General features: G+C 41.4%; 1 protein-coding gene across 1 annotated transcript in view; it reads left to right on the top strand.

Annotated features, from left to right (window-relative positions):
- AMMECR1 (Alport syndrome, mental retardation, midface hypoplasia and elliptocytosis chromosomal region gene 1) overlaps positions 7941 to 25974 on the top strand; it is a 115290-nt gene continuing 97256 nt past the window's right edge. The window contains exon 1 of the mRNA XM_003135311.6: positions 7941 to 8463. Coding sequence (XP_003135359.5) covers positions 7994 to 8463 — 470 coding nt within the window. The 5' untranslated portion in view covers positions 7941 to 7993. The remainder of the gene's footprint in view (positions 8464 to 25974) is intronic.

Raw genomic sequence — 25974 nt, 5'->3', positions numbered from 1 at the left:
GAAGTCCAAAATTATACTCTGAAAACCATAAAACATTGTGAAGGAAATTAAAGTAGACCTTAATAAATGGAGAGAAATCCCCTGTTCATATATTAGAAGATTTAATATTGTTAAGATGTCAATACTCCTCAAAATGTTCTACATTTAATGCAGCCTCTATCAAAATTCCAACTGGCTGCTTTTCAGAAATTGACAAGATGATCGTGAAATTAATATAGAAAGGCAAGGGCCCCAGAAGAGTCAAAACAGTCTTGGAAAAGAAGAACAAATTTTGAGGAGTCACACTTCCCAGTTTCAAAATTTACTACAAAGCTACAGTAATCAAGACAGTGTTGGAGTTCCTGCCATGGCTCAGTGGAAATGAATCTGACTAGCATCCGTGAGGATGCAGGTTCAATCCCTGGCCTCGTTCGGTTGGTTAAGGATCTGGGGTGGCTGCAGTGAGCTGTGGTATATGTAGGTTGCAGACACGCATAGATCCAGCTTTGCTGTGGCTATGGCATAGGCCAGTGGCTACGGTTCCGATTTGGCCCCTATCCCAGGAACCTCATCCATATGCCGTGGGTGCGGCCAAAAAAGACCAAAAAAAAGGTGTAGTGCTGGCCCCAAGCACAGACATATAAATCAATGGAATAGCATGGAGGGTCCAGAAATTAACTCTTATGTTATTTTTTATTGTTTTTTAAGTGACTTTTATTTTTTCCATTATAACTGATTTGATTGGTTTTTGACAAGAGTGACATTTCAATGGGGAAGGAAGAGTTTTTTCAACAAATGTTGGCCAAGACCACTGGATGCCCATATGCAAAATAATGCATCTGGACCCTTTCCTCACATTATGTACAAAAATTAACTCATAATGGATCAAAGACTGAAATGTAAGAGCTAGAACTATGGATCTTTTAAAAGTAAACACAGGTTTAAGTCTTCATGACTTCGTATTTGGTAGTGATTTCTTAGATATAATAGCAAAAGTATAAGCAACAAATAAATTGGACACCATTAAGAAAGTGAAAAGACAACCCACATAATGGAAAAAAATATTTGAAAATGATATATCCTCATAGCTTGAATATAAACACAGCTCAATAATAAAAAGACAAATAAATTAAAATGGACAAAAGATTTGAGTAAACATTTCTCCAAAAAAGATACAATGTGTGACAAGCACATGTTAGTCATAGAGAAATTCAAATCAAAACTGTAATGAAATAAGAGGTCCCACTGTAGCACAGTGGGTGAAGAATCGGATGACAGTGGCTCAGGTCACTGCAGAGGTGCAGGTTCAATCCCTGGCCCAGTGCAGTGGATCTGGCACTGCCACAGCTGTGGCATAGGCCACAGTTGTGGCTTGGACAATCCCTGTCCTGGGAATTTCCATATGTTGTGGGTGCGGCCTTTAAACAAACAAACAAACAAACAAACAAACAAAACTACATGGAGTTCCCAATGTGGCTCAGCAGAAACAAAGCTGATTAGTATCCATGAGGATGCAGGTTCGATCCCTGGCCTCACTCAATGGGTTAAGGATCCGGCATTGCCGTGAGCTATAGTGTAGGTTGAAGATGCGGCATTGCTGTGGCTGTGGCTGGCAGTTATAGCTCAGATTTGACCCCTAGCCTGGGAACCTCCATATGCCATGAGTGTGGCCCTAAAAAGACAAAAATAAAAACAAACAAACAAAAAAACACTACAGTGAAATACAAGTTCGCTTCACTAGGATGTCTACGATAATATTTTTTTAGGATAAAAACAAGTGTTGGCAGGAGTTCCTATCATGGCACAGTGGTTAATGAATCTGACTAGGAACCATGAGGTTGCAGGTTTGATCCCTGGCCTTGCTCAGTGGGTTAAGGATCCGGTGTTGCCATGAGCCATGGTGTAGGTTGCAGATGAGGCTCGGATCCCACGTTGCTGTGGCTCTGGCATAGGCCGGTGGCTACAGCTCGGATGAGACCCCTAGCCTGGGAACCTCCATATGCCGCAGGAGCAGCCCTAGAAAAGGCAAAAAGACAAAACAAAAAACAAAAAAACAAGTGTTGGCAGGAATGTGGAAAAATTGGAGCCCTCATACACTGCATATAGAATTTTAAAATGATGCAGCCAGTCTGGAAAATAGTCTGGGAGTTCCTCAAAATGTTAAATATGGAGTTATCATAAAACCCATTATATATAGCATATAATTTGACCACTATGTATATACCCAAGAGAAATTAAAACATACACCCACATAAAAATTTGTACATGAACGTTCATTGCTGCAGTATTCATAATACCCAAAAAGTAGAAACAACCCAAATATCAATCAATTGATAAATGGATAAACAAACTCCATTTGTTACATGGCTGTACTATAGCCATAAAATGGAATATTATTCTGCCATAAAAAAGAATGAGGTACTGAGAGATGCTACAATATAGAGGAACCTTGAAAACATGATGCTAAGTGAAATAAGGCAGACACAAAAGGCCAAATATTGTATAAATCCATTGGCATGAACTATCCAGATTACTTGAATCTATAGAAACAGAAAATAGATTATTGGTTGCAGTGGCTGGGGGTGGGGGTATCAGTGGGGGAGAAAAGAGGGTCACTGCTAATGGGTATGGAATTTCTTTTGGGGGTGATGAAAGTGTTCCAAAGTTATGTTGGTGATTGCACAATTCCACGAACATGCTAAAAACCATGAATTTAAATGAGTGAATTGCATGCCTTATTTATTGTATCTCAATAAAAGACAGAATCAGAGACGTTTGGGAACTCAGAGCAGGGTGCAGCATGGGAAATTTCAAGCCCCTTAGAAAAACCATAAGCCACCATAAAGCATCTGCAGTAGAAATGGCAGCATGGGCGGTTAGTTAGGGAGAGGGCCATCAAGTGGCATGGAAGAAATCCAGACTTCCTCGTGGGGACTTAGGGAGGATGCAGAAGGCAGCTGAGAATTAAGAAGCAGCGTACTTGCCAGGCAGTTGCTGTGGCATGAGTGAACCGCCCCAAAGTCAGAGGCCAGATGGAGTATATGACTGAAATTTAGGGGGCTAGAGAATCACTGGGAACTGAGGTAGGGATCTCGGGCAGTAGTAAGTAAGGAGAGATGGTTGAGCTTCCTGACCCAACCACTGTGCATTGCCCTCAGTGAGAGAATAAGCCATAAACTATGGACATATAAACAGTGAGCTAGACTTCAGCTAGGATCCAGCAGAGATTATGGAACTCACTGCCTTGAGTGATTTTGAACTTTATTTTATTTTTTGCTTTTTTAAGGGCCGCACCCACGGCATATGGAGGTTCCCAGGCTAGGGGTCGAATCGGAGCTGGAGCTGCTGGCCATAGCCACAGCCAGAGCAATGCCAGATCCGAGGCGTGTCTGTGACCTACAACACAGCTCACGGCAACACCAGATCCTTAACTCACTGAGCGAGGCCAGGGGTCAAACCCGCATCCTCATGGATACGAGTCGCGTTCATTGCCACTGAGTCACAACGGGAACTCTTGAATTTGAACTTTAAATCAAATATTTGTACAAAAGACATTTTTAATTCAAAACACATTTTTATATTTTTAATTGACAATCTAGCTCTGTCCAACCTGTGCCTCCAGGCAACTGGAATCAGTGCTCTAGAAAGCAACTATATGTTTATAATTAAATTTGGAAACACACTTGCTGTATACACATTTTCTCACCCCATTAGATGAGTAGAGAATAGTAGATGAAATCTTTAAGGAAAAGAGAAAAGAGGGAAATAGTTACGTAAAGATTCTTCAAACTATAGTAGACATCTTCATGTTTTGGTTGCTCACAACTCCTTTAACTGCCCCAAATAATACTTGTTTTGATCAAGCTCTCCCTAAAAAAGCTTTCCTTTCCAAACCACAACTAGTTAGCTTTGTTCATTCTTCAATATTCCGTATAGATATTAGCATATCCAAATCTCATTCAGGCGTTAATACGCTTTGTCTCAAGGAAATCGGTAGTAAAATAACATTCAATTAGTTTGCACTACAGTTGACAATAGAAGATATACATGAAACAACTAAGAAAGAGTCAAAAGTGGGCCATGGTCCTTTGGGTCATTAATGTGTTCATTAGATAAAGAAAGGTTTCAGGAGGGAAGGATCTGATACGTAATCAAAAAAACAATCGCTGATTTATCCATTCAAATTGAAAAGTAGGTAAAGAATTCCAGTCTTCAGTCACATATTCATTCAAATATAAAAGGGATCTGATAACTACCTCCGCCACCGCAACCATGTGTCATATGTGTACAAGGTTAGATCAAAGTGGTAGCTAATAATATTACATTCTGCAGTTGTTCAAGGATGACAGTTGAGAAAGTTTGATGACAGAGGATAAAAATAACACTTGTTTGGGCATAAATGGCAGGGTTTTTTTCATTGAACTATGTGAACGCTCCTCATCTCACCCACACTGCCAGAAACCGAAGAAAATAATTTAGCAATATTAAAGTGTTCACTACTCACCACGTTACCATTATTCCTTTTTTTCTGAGATGAAAAATAACTATATTGTAAACATGAGAATAAATCGAGGTAGTGATAAAATCATCAGTAACTATTGGGTTTAATTAAATTTCCAGTTTTACCACGTAATAAATACAGTGCATAACCTTTGTTCGAGTAGTTTTTCACAGTTGTGTCACAAAGCATTTGACAAGAGTTAGTTAATAGCCATTTAGAGGCAGATGTAGAAGCAGCAATGCTTACAGTCTGAATGTGTTTTGTGGACACGCTAAGGCTTGTTTACTTTCTTTATTTAAAGGAAACATGGAATCTTTAGCTCCCAGCTTGACAGTCAGTTACAAAAAGCAGAAGGCACCTTAACGTTACCTCTGGAGGATATTATCATTGCACTCCAGCATCACGGGCCGGTAGAAACATATGCACTCTATCATACTGTGGCCTTTACTCTTCAAGAGAATCCTGAGCAAGGTCAATATCCCCATCCATTGTGCACTTTGGGTAGACACACACACAAAAGTTTTTCTCACAGAATTTGACCTGTGGATTTTATTTGAGTGACATATGTTTGTTTCTATGGCGGTGACTTTGCAAGAAAGCAAGGTCAGGAGAGGTATTTCCTCAAAGGCTAAAAGGAGGCATTACCACCACCATCACGACTTGCCAAGGGATTTGCAAAGCATCTTGAGGCTCAAGGTTAGTATGGGAGATGAGCCAGGCTCAGGAGAAGTTAGCACAGAGAAAAACAGTGTGTTTTCCCCCCCTTTTAGCGGCCAATTCAAGAAAGTACTTCGGATAGTAACACCTAGCGGTTAGATAATGATGTAGTTTCTGCAATGATCTTGTTTGGATTTGTCTGTTTCTTTTATGCCTATGAAGTTTGGAATTGGAACTTAAACTCCTTGGGGGAAAAGCTATATTTGTAATTCAGCTTGTCTTCGGGTTTCCCACTGCCCTAGCCTGGTCCGATAGGTGTGATCGTGCTTGGTCTTTTAGATGAAATACAGAACTAAGGACATGACTACTGGTGCTTATTAAAGATTCCTTGCTATTTTCACAAGAGTAGGGGCGTTAGACTCTTGTCCACTGGCCAAATTCTAAATCGGGAGATTACACTCTACTTTCCTAAATTCCCCTAGCAGAAGCAGCCATCCATGGTATCCTCCTTTGCTTCCTGTACAAAATTGTTGCGTGATGTCATTAAATGGCACTGCTCTTCAACTCTACAAGTGATCACATCTTAGTGGAGTGGTGAATAAATTGGTACCTATTGTCTGATACTGTATTTGACCTAGTTTCAAACAAATTAAAAGGTAGGCACTGATAGTTACGGATAAAATACAAAACAAAGCCCAACACCCTAACAGTGTACAAGTGGTTGTGGAGCATTTTTTAAAAAAATCTGCTTTCTATTCTGCAACATAGACAAACGAATTAATGCCTTTTAAAAAATTCCACTCGTGGTTGACAACGAATTGCTGTTTTGCCTCAAATAGGAGGATAGCTTAACAGGAATGATGAAGCTTGAGAGGATGAGATCTCATATCACAAACCAGTCAAACCATCCCTTTGGTCTTTAGGTTGTATCTAATCATCCTAGACAATTGATCTACTTCATAAAGTCTCTCTTTAAGAAGAGTCTTCATCTTCCCTTGGTAACATATTTCAGTGTTTCTCAGTCTTTCCATAAAAATTAAGTTGTTATTATTGTGTCAACATCCTTTATCCATTGCTAACCTTCTATCATATATTGGTACTGAGAGGCAGTGGAACACAAGGGCAGAGGTGACTGAGTTCAAATTCGGACTCTTGTCTTGGTTTTTGGAGCAGACATGACTGAGTTCAAATTTAGACTCTTGTCTTTTTCTACCTGTGTGATGGGGACAGGTAACTACTGAGGTTCAATTTCCTCATCTGTAAATGGGAAACCTCAGAGTTACTGTAAAGATCAGATGAGAAGGGTTATTTGAAGGGTTATGGGTTAAGGGGAGACATGATGCTTGGCATCCAAAAAGTAGGCAACGGAGGATCTGACTTAATTCATAAACTCTTTGACAGTAGGAAGCATACTTCCTGAATTTTTAAAATAAGTACAGTGTTGTGCACATACTAAGGCACAGAGGCTCAATAGCTGTTGGATGAATAAACTCACCCTCCCTCCCCAATTAACAGCCCTAAGCTATTTGCAAGATAACACACATGTAGTTCAAAGGTGATAAAATTCATCAATCCTCTGATGCCTCCAAATATGCAAATATATCTGTCACTTTGTCTAGATGTTTTGGCATGGTGTAGACGCGACCAAAAAAAAAAAAAAAAAAAAAAAAACCTTACACTTTCTGTTTCTATCAGGTTCATTTCTATAAATTTTAACACTTGATTATTGTTTTGGGTGCCCAGAATGAGACTGACTCAATCATCCACCCCATCCATCCAAGCATTCTTTGAGACATTTTTAAAATGAATACTATCTAATTATATGCCTGAGCAAAATCTTTCAACTTGTGGCTAAGTATACTACCTGCCCTATTTACGCGTAAATTCTATGCTGACTACACATATATTCCTAATTTGCTTTGTTCCCAAGCCAACCCCCCCTCCCCCAATAATCCACCGCCGCAAGTTGCAAGTTCCAGAGCACAATTTACATCTTTGAGGCAGTGAGGTGTTAGTTAGGACTTTATTTTTTGCTTTTTTTCTTCACGGGGCTAGGAGGGCAGATTGAAGAACTGGCAGAGGATATATAGATTCAATCGGGCTTGATTACTTGTCGGTAAGGAAACGAAAGAGCATTGCTCTCTTACCTAATTTTGGAAAAACCCGGGTGCGTGCTCAGATTGAGCCACTGCAGTGTGGTCATTTCCCCGACTGCTTTGTACAGTCTTTATAGGGGCGATCTCAGGTGTGGAACTCTGAGCACCTGCTTGCTCACATTCCGGCAGTTCAGAACCCAGCGTATTTGAGGCCGGTGGCTCAGGTTCCACGTAACTCGGCTCAAGTGTCACTAACACTATGTGCAGCGCGGGTCATCGAGCTGTGCTTTGGGACTTGGCTACTTACTTCGGACCTGTTTCTTTCTCCCACCTCCCCTTCCACTAGTTTCCCTTCTCCTCCTCCCTCCCCGGACGTCCCCACTTCTTCCCTTTGGTCCCACTCTTCGCTTTCTCCTTCTCCTTTCCTTCTCCCTCCTTAGTACTGGGCTTCGAGTCTTTCATCCTCCCAGGGCCGCGGGGCGAAAGGCTGAGGCTCGGCTCGGAAGAGGAGGAGGAGGCGCGAGGCCGGCGGGACAGGCGCGAGGTGCCGAGTCGCGAAAGCGCGGGGCGCGCGCCAGGGCGGGGGCGCGCGCGGGCTGGCCGCGTGGCCGGGCGGCCCGGGCCGGGGAGCGGCGCGCGCGCGCGTGGCCCGCGAGCCCCTGGCGCGCCCCCGGCGGCCGGGGCCGCAGCGTGCTCGCCCCCGCCGCCAGCTCGCCTCACTTATGGGTCGGAAGCGCTGCGTGGGGGAGACTGTTCCAAGATGGCGGCGGGTTGCTGCGGGGTGAAGAAGCAGAAACTGTCCAGTTCGCCCCCCTCTGGCTCGGGTGGCGGTGGTGGCGCCTCCTCCTCCTCCCACTGCAGCGGAGAGAGCCACTGCCGAGCCGGGGAGCTGGGACTAGGAGGCGCCGGTACGCGGCTCAACGGGCTAGGAGGTCTAGCCGGAGGAGGTAGCGGCAGCGGCTGTACCCTCTCTCCCCCCCAGGGCTGCGGCGGCGGCGGCGGGGGGATCTCCCTGTCGCCACCTCCGAGCTGCGGAGTGGGGACCCTACTTTCTACCCCGGCCGCCGCCACCTCTCCCTCGTCCTCCTTGTCCGCCGCCTCGTCCTCATCGCCCGGCTCCCGGAAGATGGTGGTGTCAGCGGAGATGTGCTGCTTTTGCTTCGATGTGCTCTACTGTCACCTGTACGGATACCAGCAGCCCCGGACCCCCCGGTTCACCAACGAGCCCTAGTGAGTACCGTGCCCTCCGCCGCCCTCTCCCTTGCGCTCGGGATGGGGCTCAGAGTTGAGGGAAAGTACGAGTCCGCCTCCCCGCCGGCCGCTGCCCCGGGTCCCCGAAGCCACTCGCCCCGAGTAAGGGCACCGCGCGCTTTCTGCCCTCCGAGGCAAGCGCCCCACACTTGGAGCGGGGTGCTGCCGCAAGGAATGGCTCGCTGGCTCCCCGAGGTGTTCGCTTTCTCTTTGAGATAACTTCGAGGAGTTGTGACCCTCTCCTCCTCTCCTTCGCCACCCCGCGTCCCATTGCCCCGGTTTGGGAGATCTGGATCCCACAAGGTGTTGATCTCTCCGCCCTCGGGTTTCCTTTACCCCCTGTGAGCGCCCCGCCGGTATTCCCGCCCCTCGTACCTTGCACATGGAGAGTTACTATCCCATTGCAGTGTGAAAAATAGCAACTATCCAACTTCTGCTAGTGATGGAACTTAGCTCCGGAGCCTAGGAGGTTACCCATCTTTTTCCTTTGGGTTTCCTTGTGTCCTGGGGAGGGAGGAGGGTTTTTCAGAAATACATTTTCCCTTAGTACCTATTTTTATCCGAACATACCCATTAAAATGTGTTTCTAGTGAAGCGCACCGCCGGCTCTCTCATTTAGAGTGAGACTTTTTTTTTTTTTTCATTCCACCGTTTGTGTAACAGCTCATTCAAAGAGAGCTGTCCTCATAGAGCCACTGTCAGTTTGTACATTAAGCGTGCATTCGCTTTTGTGTCGATTTCACTTTGTAGAAATTCATGTTAGGCTCGTCGACTCGAGAAATAGTTTAACAGTAAGTGTGTAGGAATTTTTATGGTTTCCTTCGGTTTTGTACTTGTAGTTTTTTTACCCTTCACGCGTGTGGTTGAAATTGTTTAAAATAACATTGTTACAGTTAAAAGCCAGGTTAATTCTAACCCCTGTCCATTTGGATGTGTGGGAGATGGGGCATATGATTTTTTTAAAATGTGTAAACTGAGTGTAAACTGACTTTTTGAGCTAAATGCTAGACAGAATGTAAAACCCAAGCAAGGGCAGAATGACAAAGAGGGTGATTGTTTTTATTATGAGTACTTAGCATCAACAGGAAAAAAAAATAATAGAGAAAAATTTCAGTGAAACTTATACTGAAGAGTATCGGCCCTTTTTCTACCTAAGACAAGTGCCCCTTGTCCCCATATCATAAATACCTGAATTGATGTTCTTTTTAAACTGCTTCTTTTCATTTTGTGAGATTAGGGGATTAGGCTACAACTGGATACATATAAACACTTCTGCCTAGACTAAAAATATTCAATCAGTATGTAAAGTGGAAATTGCAATAAAGTGTCCTGGAAATTGTAAATCTGTTTTGTTTGTTTTCTTTGGCTTTGATGCTTGAAACATATTTAATTTTGTATTTTTGCCACTCTTCTGTGGTTTGTGCATTTTCTTTCAGGACTTGGTTCCTCTTTGGGCATTGGTTCATAAGAAACGCATGAAACAGCATACAGGCTGACACTTTGTCAAGTAAATATCTTGATAACTTTCTTAGTTTTAATTCTAGACGCTTAAATCCTAAACCCACACCTGTACTTAGCCAATTTGTTTTTTGGTTAAGAAGTAGAATTCGTTTTGAAAAAAACTGCCATGTTAAAAAAAAATCTATGAAATATTTATTAGGTTGAGTCACTTATTTGTGACTTTTCTGCTTTCTCTTGGATGTCTATGATGTATTAAAGCAAGTCCGGGGGTGATAAATAGGTTGGCTCAGCAAAGTCATGGGACTGCAGAAATTCACTCCTGTTCAGTTACATGAGTTTGGCAAAGACTGTTTTACTATTCACGCTCCATTGCTCCAAAGCATATGTGAACACACTTTCAGGAGGTGCTATTTTCACACATATTAAAGTGACTTTGGGTTAACTGAATGACTGTAACAAGAATTTTAAAAGGAAAGTGAGCTTGACCAGTTCATACAGAAAATGCTTTTGAAAATGTCATTCACAGGGACTACTTTGCACAGGTATTTATTTAGGTATTGTTTCTCTTCTAATACCTCATCCATTGGATTTCTTTTTCATGGAATTAAACAGAAAAAAATAAGGCACCCAATTAACCACTATGGTTATGTCGAAAGGATGGTGGAAGAATAATAACTATTATCATTTAGCAGGCCTTGGCTGTGTCGTGTATTCTACCAAACAACGAATTTAGAAGAGACACTGAACATGACCAAGGGAAGAATGAAAGTTCACTTAAGTGGAAAGAGGACTGCATCTTATTTTCATTTATCTTAAAGTCATTTTTTTTTTTTTGAGATGGACTGTGGAAAAATTCAGGAAAACTTGTTAAAAGCAGTATTTGATTATGGGAGTGAAATAACTGTAATCACGTGACAGTGCCTTGGTAATTAGCACACGTTTTTCTTTCTGTTTTACATATTTAATAGCATTGTGTACTTCTTAGTGTGGCTTGGTGCTGGGGGCCATAAGACATAAATAGACACATTGCTCTTTTCCCTCAGAGTTATTAGTATCATGTCACGAGCAGCACTGTTTCGGGTCCTGTCTCTGTGCACCAGAAGACATGCTTTCAGCAGTGACACATTCTCATGTGGATGAGCACACCATTTTCATCCCTTCCCAGGGCCTTTCTGTCCAAATGTCTATCACTGGCAAAATCTGCCTTTCATAGGCGTAGAAGTTCTAGATTTATCAGGGACTCTTCCACTCTGGAGGGTTATTAGAAATTGCCTGTGATTTATCTGTTTCAGGCTTGGGCAAGGGGAGGGAGGATGCCACTCCATGAACAGGCTGGGCGGATACATATCCTTCGCTGTTGCTGCTGTTTCTTGGAGTACCCACCTCATTGCAAAGAGGTAGCAGTAGCTGGGGCTCGAGGGGGCAGTGGAAATGTGTTTAGTGGAAGACAGGTAACATTTGTGTTAAAAGTGAGGAATGAATTACTGAATCCTGGGTCTTAGTTGTACAGCCACATTTGCCCACCGAATTAAAGTTCAAGACAGGACTTAAAAAAAACATGACTTTAGGTGCATTTTACTCTTCAGAGTTCGAGCTCTTGGATTTATAGGTGGGAACACAGATAGCTGTGTTATAGGAAACCATTTGCTCCCCAAAAGGGCCCCACTGTGCCAGGTGTCAAGCCAGTTAGACCCCAGAACCATTGTTCTGAACCTTGGCTGCACATTCGAAACACTGGAGAATTATTAAAAATATGGATGCCAGGGCCCCAAGCCCCGAGATTCTGATTTAATTGGTCTTGGATGGGGCCTAGGCATCAGGATTATTAAAAGCTCTCCAGGTGATTTTTAACATGCTGCTGAGGCGGAGAACCACGGATGGTACTCGGCTAGGCCTTTCTCCTGAGATTTAGATTAATTTGGCCTGGGGTAGTGCCTGGGTTCTCGGATTTTATGAGTACCCTGTGTGATTTTCGGTAAACTGGCGGCTTGGGAAACACTTGCCTTGTGGTCTGCATAGACATCACCTAAGAACTTGTTTGACCTATAGGCTCACGGGTCCCCCCTCAGATCTGCTAAATTCGAACGTGGAGTTTAACAAGCTCCCCAGGTGATTCTTACGCACAGTAAAGTTTGGGGAGGAATGGTTCTCGAACTTTAGAGTACATCATAAGCTCCTGTAGTGCTTGTTAAAACGCAAATTGCTGGGCCCCATTCCCAGAGTTTCTGATTCTGTTGGTCTGGGGTGGGGCTGTGAATTTGCATCTCTAACAAGCTCCCTGGTGATGCTGCTGCTACCGTTCCCAGGACCACACGTTTGAGACCCCCTGGCTTAGAGAGAGGTGAGGCCCTGAATAAAGGACTTGAGCAACTGTAAGGGAATGGCAGTTCTCACTGCCCGTCTCCAATCTAAAACTTCCTGCTTCCACGTCCGTATCCTTTATGGTGTTCTCTCTAACTTAGCACCAGGGGAGACTGAATGCTGCCGAGATCATAATAAGAGTCTGAGGTTCTTGGGATGGTTTCAGTCCGAGGTGTGTGTGTGTGTGGGGGGGACCCTCACCTGGTAACCTGCGGTACCATTTTAGGTCTTTTTTTCAGAAATTGTTAAATGTCAGCAGCACATTTGAGGTATTCAAAGCAGCACAATTATGGTATCTTAAAGTGAGTTGTATTGATTCTAATAAGTAAAGCCCCCTTCTGTTCCCATAAAAAAATGCTTTGATGATTAGCTCACTAAATAACATGTTATGATAAGGTTTTAAAAGCTTTTACTTACACTTAGGCTTGCTGGATGGCATTTTCAGAATGTCCCTTATTCACAAAGAAATATAAAAGGATCCTGCTAAGGCCCTGGGATTGTTCAGTCTTACATCTTTAATGCTGTGTGGCATGTCATGTCCCATGAACTTTTTATTTTAATCTTCTCACCACCTTTGAAGTTAATGCAGTCCTACATTTTGTATAGACCATAGCACATAAAAGAGACTTGGCCATTAAACATCAACAAGTGTGGTTTTCCATTGCAGTGAACAAAATGTATTTTTAAAAACTCCACTCCTGGACATGCAGATTTTGAGAAATTCTGATCAGGTGTTTGAACAGTTAACTCTTTTCTTGTCTTGTCACAGTAGTCCAATTACTGCTTTTGAGAGTGCTTGGGAGGAATTGGGTTGCTTTAGAGAGGTGAGAGGGAGGCACTCTGTTTTCACCAGATCAGTAACAATCCTATCACACGTTAGGAAAAAAGATGATTTGATAATGCAGCTCCGGTCAAACTGATATTAAATCAGCATTTTAAACACAAACTATTATATTTCTATTGTGCCTTTTTTTTTTCTGTTGAAGACTGACCAGAATCGCCAGAAGGTGTATCTGTTTCTTGCAGATGATGCTACTAAGCCACTATAGATTTCCTTATCCACGCTAGCATGAGGGTCATAATGTATCGTTTTTCTTTTTAAAAATTGCCTAAGAAATTGTTGAGCATTTTTGAAGGCATTAATATGGGTTGTTTTTCAACAGTGTTGATTTCCTTAGAAGGCAATCTGGTGTCCTAGCTTACTGATGAAAAACAGGCATGGCCCCAGTTGTCATTTAAGCTGTAAAAACCGTCAGTGACTGAGATGGTAGGATGGAGAAATATAAATTACAAAATTATTTTTATATCCATGCATAAAGGTGTATGTAGGGCAGGGTATATTTAGTTACAAAGGAAAACTGGATGCTGATTTTACCTTCTCCCCCATATGGCCAAAGGGAGTGATCATCTAGCTCATAGTTGTGTGGGGGTTTTTTGTTTTTTATCTTTTGTCTTTTTTTAGGGCCACACCTGTGGCATATGGAGGTTCCCAGGCTAGGGGTCGAATCGGAGCTGTTGCTGCCGGCCTATGCCAGAGCCACAGCAACGCGGGATCTGAGCTGCGTCTGCGACCTACACCACAGCTCATGGCAACGCTGGATCCATAACCCACTGATCGAGGCCAGGGATGGAACCCGCAACCTCATGGCTCCTAGTTGGATTCGTTTTCCGCTTTTTCTTGCTTATGAATTGTGCTTGTGCTGCGTTCAGGTCCCAGTTAGTGAGTAGCAACCAAGAAGGAATCTCTGCTGGGATCTCTCAGTCCAGTGGGAAGAAAGACCACTACTAAGAAACAGAAAAATGCCCTATTAGGCCATGCATAAGTTATTCTTTTTTGTGTGTTTCTCAGAAACACACTAGCATTCACCTTGTTGCCTTTAAAAGATTGTACACTTTTTGAAATTGTATTTGTGTTAAAACACTATACCCTATTACTGCAATTTATTATAATTTTGAAGTCAGTTGTGCTTCCCATTAACAGACCATCTTTTTGAGAATGTATATGTGTGAAACACTAAAACTTGTGCAATGAGATTAGTCAAAGTTCCCTATTTCAATAGGCTTTTTTCTGTTCTCTCCATGTCACACATGCTTGCCTGTTTTAAAGCAGCACAATGACCAGGGCTTTTACATTTAAATTTTCTTAAATAGTCTTTTTTTCCCCCCAACTTGTGTAATAATGTCTCTTTTTGATACTGTTCTGAATCAATTAAGCTAAGTGAGTGAGGACCAGCACTAAAAGCCAGGGGCTGCCAAGAATGGACCTTCAATGTGTAAGCTGTCTTTCCACAATCAGTAATTGGGCAATTGCTCAGAGGACACTGGAAACAGTGTGGGAAGCCAGTGGTTGTGTAGGTGGGAAGAGTAGATTCCCAACAGTAAACTTATTTAGAGTTGAGCTTCTGTAGTTACAGTGTTGCTAAGAGCAAAAAACGAGCCACCAGCTTGTATAGCAGAAAGAAAAGTGCCCAAAGGAAGCAGTATGGTGTAATAATGTAGTTGGTTGGGTGGGGCATATTTTATATGTTTGGTCCAACTGTAAGTGGCATCTTTTCAGTCAAGTGTGGGTGTATTTTCTACAGCTCTTAATGTATCATACTTTCAAACTTGCTCAACCTTACAAATGTTCGTGTTGAATAGCTGAGTGGAAATTATGTATCACTGGGGGGAGGGCTTTTTTTTTTTTTTTAAGCATATACATTCCGCTGAGTTCTGTGGCTGGAAACCAGAGAAATAGATGAAAGAGTTCTATCTTCACAGAGCTTGCAGTCTTATTCAAGATATGCTACAGATATCAGAGTTTCTTAAAACGCTTATAAAGCAATATATATATGATTAGAGGTGAATTAGATATGCAGAAAAACATTGTACATAAGCATAGTAATGACATGGAATGAAAGAGTGGTCCGGAAGAAGGCTTCTGGGAGAGGACAACTGTTGGGCCAAGTTTTTAAATGGCAGAAATACAGAGATCATTGGTAAGAGTCTGTATGACCAGTAGATCTGGAAGTCTTACTTGGCTGTTCTCAAACCGGTTGCTGTCACGGCCACACCCCTCACCAGGGCACTTGGAGATTCCCAGCAGCTGCCTTCAGTCAGCAACTTGCATACTCAGCATTCTCCATACTACTCCCCTTGCTCCGCTCTCTCAAGATCACAAAACTTCAAGGAAATGAAAAGTGGCCTTTTGTCTCGGGAACCTGCTGGGAATGCTGGATAAGAAATATTGGATCTGAGGATAGTGTCTCACCTTAGGTAGAGAAGAGAATTCGCAGGCGAGTCCTGATGGATTGGAAGACGAGTGCCAAGGCAGGGAAGACCAGCTAAGCTTAAGGTGATGAGGGCAGGAGGAAAACTGGCATTGAGCAAGTAGGGAATGCCCCCCACGGGCAGACTGTAGGAATGTTGAAAAAATCAAGAAGGGGAAGAAGTTATCAGCATATGCAGGGACTTGCACTCTAGGGCCAGGTTTTGTGTAGGAGTGGAAAGCTTGCAGCTCACCTGTTTTTTGGCTTCCATCATTGCCTCTTCTTTTCTTGGCTCTGTGCCTAGCTATTCTTGTGCTCAGGAAAAGTTTGTTCAACAGCTCTGTTGGAATGGTTATGAAATTTGATCATAAGTGTAAGAACCTCCCCCCACCCCACCCCCTCTTCACCTATTCCCAACTGTGTCTAATTTGAGAGAAAGGAGGAGAGGACCTGTTGGTTTATCAAATCTGGATCAAGTATAAGGATAGTGGAGATAGCTTTTGGGTGAGGACCTGAAATTATTAGGTGATTGTATGTGAGTAAAGAGGCATGGCGGGGGAGGGTGGGGGGAATTTATCAGATTCCCATGCCTGGGATAAGTGAAAGTGAGAGAGGCTTTGAACATGATTCAGATTTTATAATTCTGAGGAACCAGGAAGCTGGTGGTGCCACTAAAAACATGGTGGAGGGGGGAATGGGGAAAAGTAGTTGGTCAGGTGAAATCAGCTTTCTTCTTAGGTATATTTCAAGTATGGGCAGCTGTCATATGCCATTTCTTTTTTAATTAATAGAACCACAGAGCAGCAACAGAGCTATTATGACGATTTGGTCGGTCCCTGGGGATCTCTCCAGCCTCCCCCTTTTCCCCAGTTGTGACTTTGAGCTGCCGAAATGGGTAGAGATCAGTGATAGTTTTCAACTTTGTATTGCCAGTAAAAATACCTGACAGAATGTTGGGTTTCCCTATTGTAGGTTTATCTATTTTCTCAGGTTTATCAATTTGAAAGCAGTCAGTGATTCTTATATTTCATTATGTGTATGTCATAGCATGGCCTTCAACAAAATAGAGCCTCATGAAGGGACCATCTCAGGAACTTAAAGTTTCAGGCCTTGGGTTAAAGGAAATTTCTGAAGGACTGGAAGTACTGTCTGGTACTAGATTCTAGGTCCTATGTCCTCAAGCTTAGAAGGTAAACAATCAAGCTGGATCTGTTTTGCAGCTTTGCTCAGCAATGAAAGATGTTATCAATGGACCGGATCAGCCATATTGCTTTGTGATCTTTGCAATCTTTAGTGGACGGGCAAACATGAAAAGTTCTGCTTGAGTCCAGGCCTCCTGATATCAGTTTTTAAGATAAGGTCTGTGATAGTCTTGATGATTCTTGCCTTTCCCCTATCTGTTTTCATTTTACAGATAATCCACACTGTGACCCAAAGCCACATGCAATGCTGGGAGAGCACAGTTGACTGTATTATGCAATATCCTGCCAGAAGATGCTGACCAGCTCTCTAGTAATGGAAAGTAGTGAGACTGAATTAACTGCCTATGTAGCTTGCCTTGCCATTCCATGTACTTTCTGTAAGCATATGACATACGATTCTAGTAACATATCTTATAGTGAGATCTTGGATTGCTGCAAGGTGGTGACACCAGATTCTCTGCTTTGCTTCAGGCACTAGTGGATCTTTGAGTTATTCTCATAGTATAGAATCTATGAAAATTCTTAGCTTTGATGCTGTCAGCCTAAAGGCCACAGCACTGTGTCTGCCTCAAAGAAATGCTCATGTGCTAGTCACATTGGTGTGCTTCTTCTTTGCGACATTATTACTGCTCATGTAGCCTAACAACCACATGGCTAAGTATAGGCGGTTTGGGGTGCAAGTAAGTTATGTAGCTGGTGGAACTTGGACCTCAGTACAAACCTCTTTGTAGTAAAGACAAATACTCTCTGTATCCTGATTTCGAACAACACTGAGGTAAGTGTTTAGGCGATGGGTGCTTTTTAAATTTTATGCTAAGTGGAAGATGGTGTTGGTGATCTGTTCACTGAAGAAGATTCTCATGATGTCCTCTGGCCTTTTTTTCCACGTTAGAGTGTTGCTCTCGATGCATTTCATGAAGTTCCCCATGGTTAAAACAAACTCCCACGCTTCTTTTACCTTACCAACAAAAACCTTGCCATTAGCTTGGCTAGGCACTTGATTTTGTGGAATCATTCCTTGATGGTAGGAGTGGGGACCAGGCAATCAGTGGTTAAACATTTCTCTTCAGTTCACAGATCCATCTACCCCACACTCTTGTCAATTCAAAAAACCCCCACAAGAACAAATGGGAATGATACCACTTCTATTTCTCTGACACTAATGAGGTGATGTGTGGTTTGTGGTATATTTTACTCCACAAACTCTCTAACCATCGCCCTATTTGGCAAATTGTTTTGCAGAAATCCACCCTTTCACACTGAAAGCATGGCTCTGTGGAGAAAGAAAGTCACACGGGGCCAGAGGTAGGAGGAGGGGGCATGTGGGAATGAGGGAAGGAGAAAAATGAGATTGTAGTCAAGTGAGGTGAAGTCTGGGTTCAGGGCAGATAGGAGAGACTGAGTGCAGGGTCTGGAGCAGGACAGCTTCGAGAGGCGTATTTTACAAGATACAAACCTAGTTGTCCCTCCTTTAGACTTAAGGGCCATGGCGCTCTTGTTAAAAAGAAATTATTCCTATCAGAAACAGAGGCACAGCATGAAGTTTAAGAACATAAAGGGACTTGCATATGGGTCCCCCAAGTGCTTCCTAGAGACCGCATTGAAAACCATTCACACTGTGTGCTCAGAGTGAGGCCTCTAGGTTAAGTTGGGGAGCTGTGGGACCAGTAGCTTGAGGATGTCCCAGAATGGATGAATAAATGTACCCACTCTTGGGTCATTATTCTTTCTTTCCTTTTTTTTCTTTGACTTGTCTATGAACATAGCTATAATTCCTCAGGTATTCAGGTGTATCTTAATTTTAGGCCTGTATATTTAGGTATTAAGAGCTTCTACTTAGATGTATGAAGTTTCCTTTATATAGCTTGCTCACAGTTATTCTCCGTGACAAAGATTATGGAAGAGATACTATTAAAGGATAGACCCAGCTATAATTTCGGACTGCAGAATGCAGTCATAGGAAGGCATCCTACTAAGCATACTCAGCTCCTCTGTGCCTTGTCTCCAGTGTCTCTTAAAGGGACCCACTGTGGTCAGTTTAATTTGCAAATTACATTCTCAGAGATAACTGGAGTATCAGCCATTTTTGGTTCATGAGTGTCTCTTCAGTCATATAGATGTATACTGATTTTAGCAAGTTTATCTATTTTTATTGTGGTACAGAAAACACATAACAGAGATCGACCCTGTGAACACATTTTTAAATGTACAGTACTGTTATCTATGAGTACTGTTATCTACCATGTTTAGCTTTTTTTTTTCTTTTTTGCCTTTTTGCCTTTTCCAGGGCCCCTCCCGTGGCATATGGAGGTTCCCAGGCTAGGGGTCTGATCGGAGCTGTAGCCACTGGCCTACACAGCACGGGATCCGAGCTGCGTCTGCAACCTACACCACAGCTCACGGTGACGCCGGATCCTTAACCCACTGAGCAAGGGCAGGGACCGAACCCGAAACCTCATGGTTCCTAGTCGGATTCGTTAACCACTGAGCCATGACGGGAACTCCATGTTTAGCTTATTTTTTAAAGACACGTGGTTGTGACTCTACCTAAAGCAACTAAATTTTCATGGGAATGTTGGGAATCTTTTAAAAATTAATCTTACCAACCTACATTAGGAATGCACAAAGCCTATTTACAGGAGAGCCTAATTTAGGCTTTGAGGTATTTATTTTTCTAAACTTATTGAAAATTGTAAATAAACCAGATTAAAGGTATTAGAGGCTAAAATAACCGTGGAAAACCCCGCATTTCAAACCAGTAGCATTTTTGTTAGTATTTGACCTGGCATTTATCACTTACTTTTTTAGTATACTTAATACCAACTGCCTGTATTTGAACAGAGCTTGGTTTTCTAGCTTTCCTTTTAGGTTGTTATCTCATCCTTTGTTCTTTCAGGCTTTCTAATGAATTTGCTAATAATAATAAAAGGAAACATCTTTGATAGGTAGGAGCTTGGCCTGTCATTCACCTCCTTTTAGGGGTGGAAGAAAGGACCAGCGCATTAAAGGAGAACATTAGTTTTGACGGTTAATCCTGATATTTCTGTGAAAATGTGTTTTCTAGAGAAATGGAAAATTAGAAACCACCTTGCCTCAGGGTATATTATAAGTAAGGCTTTTCAGTCTGTATGTGTGTATATAAACCAGTTAAGCACTTCTTAACATTGCTTCTTATAGTGTACGTACACACTTTTTTCTAATGGAAAGCTCATATCCAGATGTGGCAGTGGCATCTGTGAAATAATAGATATGGTCAAGTCATGGGTCTCGAAAGTTGTTTATTTGCCCTGTTGTCCACACAACCAGTATGAGGTGCTTTATCATTATCAGAGGTGCAGACGTTTTTAAATATCACTGAATTGCAATGCATTGATTTGGATTTTGGAGCAGTTTCTAACTTCTCCCATTTAGAGATGCCTTAACACTTTTAAAGGCGAAAATAGAATTTCCACTATGGTTATCCCTTTGCTTATAGACATTTTAAAGTGAATATTTGTTCAAGCTTCAGTATTTATTTGCCAGCATAATCTTAAGACAGTGTGTTTTACATCAAAACCTATCTCTTAGTCTAAGCTGGTACTGCTCTTCACATTATGGTTATTTCTAATACTTCAGTTCAACCAGTAATGTAACTGTTGTGGACAGAACACTGTGGTAGCTCCTTTTTGGGTGCAGGTGAGAGATCTATAAAATAGGCATAAGCCATGCTTTCTGCCTTTTAAAAAGCTTGCAGTCAGTCTTGAGACAAGGCTCAGGAAACAAATAATGAGGTCACATATGATTTAATGGCCAAGCGAGGGATGAAGACAATGAGGTCTGTAGGAGTTTGGACAAATACTAATGTGAGCTGGGTTATACATGAAGGCTTCATGGACAAAATAAGATTCCAGCTGGGTAGGTTTTTTTCCTAGATAGATCAGGCATTCTAGACAAGGAAACAAAGATACAGCGGTCAGAATGAGCATTATACCGTAGTCAGTGGGTACCATGAAGGTAGATTGAAGTGGGGGAGATGCTGGCAAGAAAGGGAGCCTATCAGGAGACTGTTGCTATATTTCAGGAATTGGGAAATTAAGGTCTGGCAGTTGACAATTTTAAACTATTAATGGCTTCTCAATTGCCTCTTTCTTGATCAAGTTTCCCTTTTGTCCAGTTAATTATGCCTCAGCAGCTTCTTTAATGTCATGAATGTCATGAAGCCTGGACAAGAGGCTGGGAAATAACATAAGTAGGCATCTGCTATGTAGACAAAGTGCTTTCCTTTATTAGTAGACATTCAGCATAAGTCAGTTACATTAACATTGGTTGTATTATTACCCTTTGCCTGAGTGCCTTCTATGTTCAGTGTTCTTTTCTTCTTCAAAACCAGTGTCTCAAACATGAGTTGGGAGAAATTGAATAGCTACAAAGATGATGTAATTGAAAAACTAATCTACCCTAATTATTATAGAATTAAATGGCGTTAAACCACTTTTTTCCTCTCAATTAATGAAGAAATTTTACTTGGGTGTTGCAAATGTAATCCACATAAGGTAGGTACTGGGAATTATAATAATTATAGGAGGATTATGTACTAATTATTGAATGATGTCATTTATTAAATTAGCTTTAGCTTAGTCTAATGGGTGTATTCCTTCTGGTTATTAACATGCCCTATTCAAGAAGGCTACAACTCTTTTTTTTTTTTTTTTTTTTTTTTGCTTTTTAGGGCCGCACTTGTGGCATGTGGAGATTCCCAGGCTAGAGGTCGAATTGGAGGCGCAGCCATAGCAACGGCCAGATCTGCGCTGCACCTGTGACCTATACTACAGTTCATAGCAACACCGGATCCTTAACTTAATGAGTGAGGCCAGGGATCAAACCCACAACCTCATGGTTCCTAGTTGGATTCGTTTCTGCTTCGCCATGATGAGAACTCCGAGAAGGCTACAACTCTTAAGACACAAACTATATAAGCAAAGTCTTTAAAGGTTTTATAATATTATTTTATTTTTTTTTCTTTTTCTTTTTTTTTTTTTTTTTTTTTTTTTTTTTTTTTTTTTTTTTTTTTTGACTGCCCCATGGCATGTGGAGTTCCCGGGCCAGGCATCAGATCTGAGCTGCAGTTGCAACCTATGCTGCAGCCGTGGCAAGGCCAGATCCTTAATCCACTGTGTCAGGCCAGGGATCAAACCTGCATCCCAGCACAACAGATATGCCAATGATTCCATTGTGCCACAGCGGGAACTCCTATAGTATTATTTAGAAATTCTGGAGTTCCCTGATGGCTCAGCAGGTTAAGGTTCTGATGTGGTCACTGCTGTGGTGCAAGTTCGATTCCTGGTCTAGGAACCCCCATATACCATGGGCGTTGCAAATAAATAAATAAATAAAAAAGAAAGACAATTCTAAAATAGTTTCCTGAATTATAATAGAACAGCATATATTTTTCCATCTGTTTTGTTTGTTTGTTTGTTTGTTTGTATCTTTTTAGGGCCGCACCACACCATGGCATATGGAGGTTGCCAGACCAGAGGTCTAATCAGAGCTGTAGCCGCCAGCCTACACCACAGCCACAGCCATGCCAGATCTGAGCTGCATCTGCGACCTACACCACAGCTCACGGCAATGCCAGATCCTTAACCCACTGAGCGAGGCCCAGGATCTGACCCAAAACCTCATGGTTCCTAGTTGGATTCACTTCTGCGCCACAACGGGAACTCCTCCATCTGTTTTTTTAAATTGAAACATAGTCGATTTACAGTGTATTTCTGCTAGACAGCAAAGTGATTCAGTTATACATATATATATAAGTTATATCTAAGTTTAGAACCTCCAAATTCTTCTTCAGTGATTACTGTAAAATTTTATTTTAGTAACTCACTTCTTTTATTCTCTAGAATATGTTGTAGAATATAAGGAAATTATTTTGCAACTATGAGACCAATCTCTGACAGGTTCTAACCACATAAACATGAACATTATGCCAGCATACTCAGGAAGTGAAAAACAAAGCTAGCACATTGCCCATGAACAGGATTCTCTATGTAGTCAGTTTATGTTTATAAGTAAATGATCTCTCCCTGATGTCATAGCTTTGAATTACTCTATAACTTGAATTATATATCACTAGAGTGCGGTGAAGAAATACCAGATGTTAGAAGAAACCAGTGGTAGTGAGATATTTTTGAAGTTACCTTTTTGATGACAAGATGGATTTTGACCTATGTAGGTGATCATAGATCCTTGCCACACGATAGAGTAGGAGGCCAAATGGAATGCAGTGGTTCTTAGGGCATGCCACCCAAAAGTCCCTGATCACTCTCAGTATGCTTAAAATCTTTGTTAACAAAGGTGAATGCCCTCACCAAGGGATGAAGAGGTAATTTACGGCATTGAACTGCTTAGATGCCAGTTTCATTTTTCACAGGCTTCACACAATAGGCATGTTAAATAGGCAGTGGCCTCCATAGTGTAGAGCACAATTAAGGAAAAAAAGTCAGTGGTTTTCCGTTTTGGCTGTGGCAAGAGAACAAGCAAATCCTACTTTAAAGTGAAAAAATGGGTGTGGGTCCAAAGAGTCCTGGTTCCTGTCTCCAGTGGGCTGCTCTTAGAACCTTTGCTGTTTATTTCAGCTCAATCTAAAGAAATTCAGATCAGTTTTTACAGAAGAGGAGCGTTTTAGTCTTGAACCTTTCTTTCACTTTCATAAAGAGTTGTAAGTATTTGCCATCCCATAATAACTATTCGTTAACCGTTTATTAACTCAAATAACAGGCACCAGGCCAGCAGGGCCACTGGTGCATTCCTGTTCTCAAACTTGTTGTTATATTTATTCGAATACGTTTGACTCCCAGTCTCTCCCACTTCAGAATAGAAGCACAAATCCAGGAAGATCCTTCTCTTCCCCTTCCGCAATGTAATTTTTCTATGGCGCATCATCATTTTTGAAATCAGTAGCCTTGAATATCTGAAGACTTGGTAGCAATTGTGTAATAGAATTTTGAACATTTAAATTCTAGCAGTGTTTAACCACTTTGCATTATCTAGAAAGCTAATTATGGGTCGTGCTGGATTTCCAGTTTGAGGAGGTGGTGGGGTGATGGGGTTAGAGAGGTGGTGAATTTATGACTTCTAAGTTTTTTCACACAGTGGCTTTGAATATATAAAGGAGTACGTAAACATTGTTTAATTGGGCTAATTTTTAATTCAAGGCAATGCTAGGTTTCTAAGTTTTTTGAGGGAGTTTAAAAGCAGAGAGTAAGTGAGATGTTACATTGTGCTTCTTCCCATGCCTTAGCTGGAAGTGGGTATCTTTTTCTCTCTGTGTATAACTGACACCATACAATCTTTGTGAATTGGTTTGATATTGTTTGTCCTTTGGGGATTTACCTGGCTACATGTAGCTGTATACAGGAGGGTAAGAACGTATGTTTGTGGTTCTCAAAGAGGTATGACACAGGCTTTAATCACCTGTTTATCATTTACTTTAGGGATGCTATGGAAGGCTATTTTGTACTATTTACTTATTTTTTTCTACTATTTTGGTTTAAACTGTAGGTTCCCGTATGTTTGCATAAATGCTTCTTTCTTTCCTAATATTTCTTCAGTCAGGAGTTTTTATTCTATTGCCTAAAAATGCATTTTGGGGGGTTGGCAAACACACCGAGTATCTTAAATTTGGTAAACCAAAGGAATACTTCTGTTTGTTTTTATGGAAATTTTGATGTGTCTGTTCTCACATTAATATAATTTAGATGAAGAGAAGCAGATTTGAAGAAGCCTGACCCAAGGGATTATGAGTTACCCTGAAAGCACAAATAATATTTTAGCATGTAATTTCCCTCATAAAATGTTTTATGGCAGGCTTGTTTATATCATAGATCTGAGTCAAAGCTGAATTCAACAGATTACTCTTTAACTTATCCAAAATTAATATCTTCTGGCTAAGAACCAACAACTGCTTTATGACTCTTAAACCATTTCCTTATATTAATCATCAGCAGTAGAAATTTGCTTTATTTGAGGGGACATTTTTTTCAAAAACAATTTTTTTATCATTTCCTGAGTGATTACGTAGTTTATAATGCAAAGAAAACATCTAGTACATAGTTGGATGATAGGATAGACTTACTAACTTAACAACTCATTCACACATATTAGCTTTAAAGTACAGAAGATTCAAATTCTTTTATGTCTCAGCAAAATGAAAAATTACTTAATGAAGGACTTTAATGGTTGCTCATAAATTCCTGAAATTGCAGTTTTTAAGTCCGTATATTCTAAAGATACAGAGTACTGAAAACTTACCTTTATTGTATGTTCATGCTGGTATTTAAAAATAATGTGTAGTCTAGAACAGTGAAACTCTGAATGAATGATAGCATCATAAATAGCACTGAAATTACTGTCCTTGATTTTTATGAGTGAATTCCTCCATATTGAAGATGTGGTCAATTTATTTTTAAAACTCTCTCTCTCTCTCTCTCTCTCTCTCTCTCTCCCTCTCCTGTTGGCCATGATCTTGGCATATGGAAGTTCCTGGGCCAGGGGTCAAACCCATGCCATACTAGTGACCCAAACCCCTGCAGTGACAACGTTGGATCCTTACCTCACTGTGCCACAAGAGAACTCCTGGTCAATTTAAATCGTTTTTATCAGAAAAGATCTTAATGACTGTGTAATCACTCTTATCGTGTTTTAAACATGAAGTCAGGGATATTCAACATTTTTCTTCTAGCAACATGGCTCTCTGTCTTGGAGCATGACCTTCAAACCCAGAGTTTCATGTACAACTCTAGGTGCTACTTGAAGAGGGGCAGGGAAGTTATATAGAAAGTGATATGTGTTTGTTCTTATCCTCCACCACACCCCACCCTTCCCCTCAACACACACACACAAGGCTATGTGCAGGTTGTTTTTATACCATACCTGCAACTAAACTAATTCAGGACCCCTAGAACTCTCTACATGAAGAACTGCTTATAATGTATTTGACATCTCCTAATTTAGTATTAGGATAATGCTACCATTGTTGTCAAACTTTTTATAACTTGTAATTTGGTTTGGCAACATTATAATAATCAATTGTGTGTGATAAAATAGGAAATAATCTATTAAAATGAGTTTTTAAAGTGTTTATAATTCTTTATGAAAGTCAACACTTAAGAGCTTGTAATCACTATCATCCTCATTTCACCTAAGAGATACATTGAGACCTTTTCTTAGTAACCTGTCAT

Source organism: Sus scrofa, chromosome X, assembly GCF_000003025.6.
Source record: "Sus scrofa isolate TJ Tabasco breed Duroc chromosome X, Sscrofa11.1, whole genome shotgun sequence".
In the NCBI taxonomy this organism is placed as follows: domain Eukaryota; kingdom Metazoa; phylum Chordata; class Mammalia; order Artiodactyla; family Suidae; genus Sus; species Sus scrofa.
This window is presented reverse-complemented; position numbering and strand designations above follow the sequence as displayed.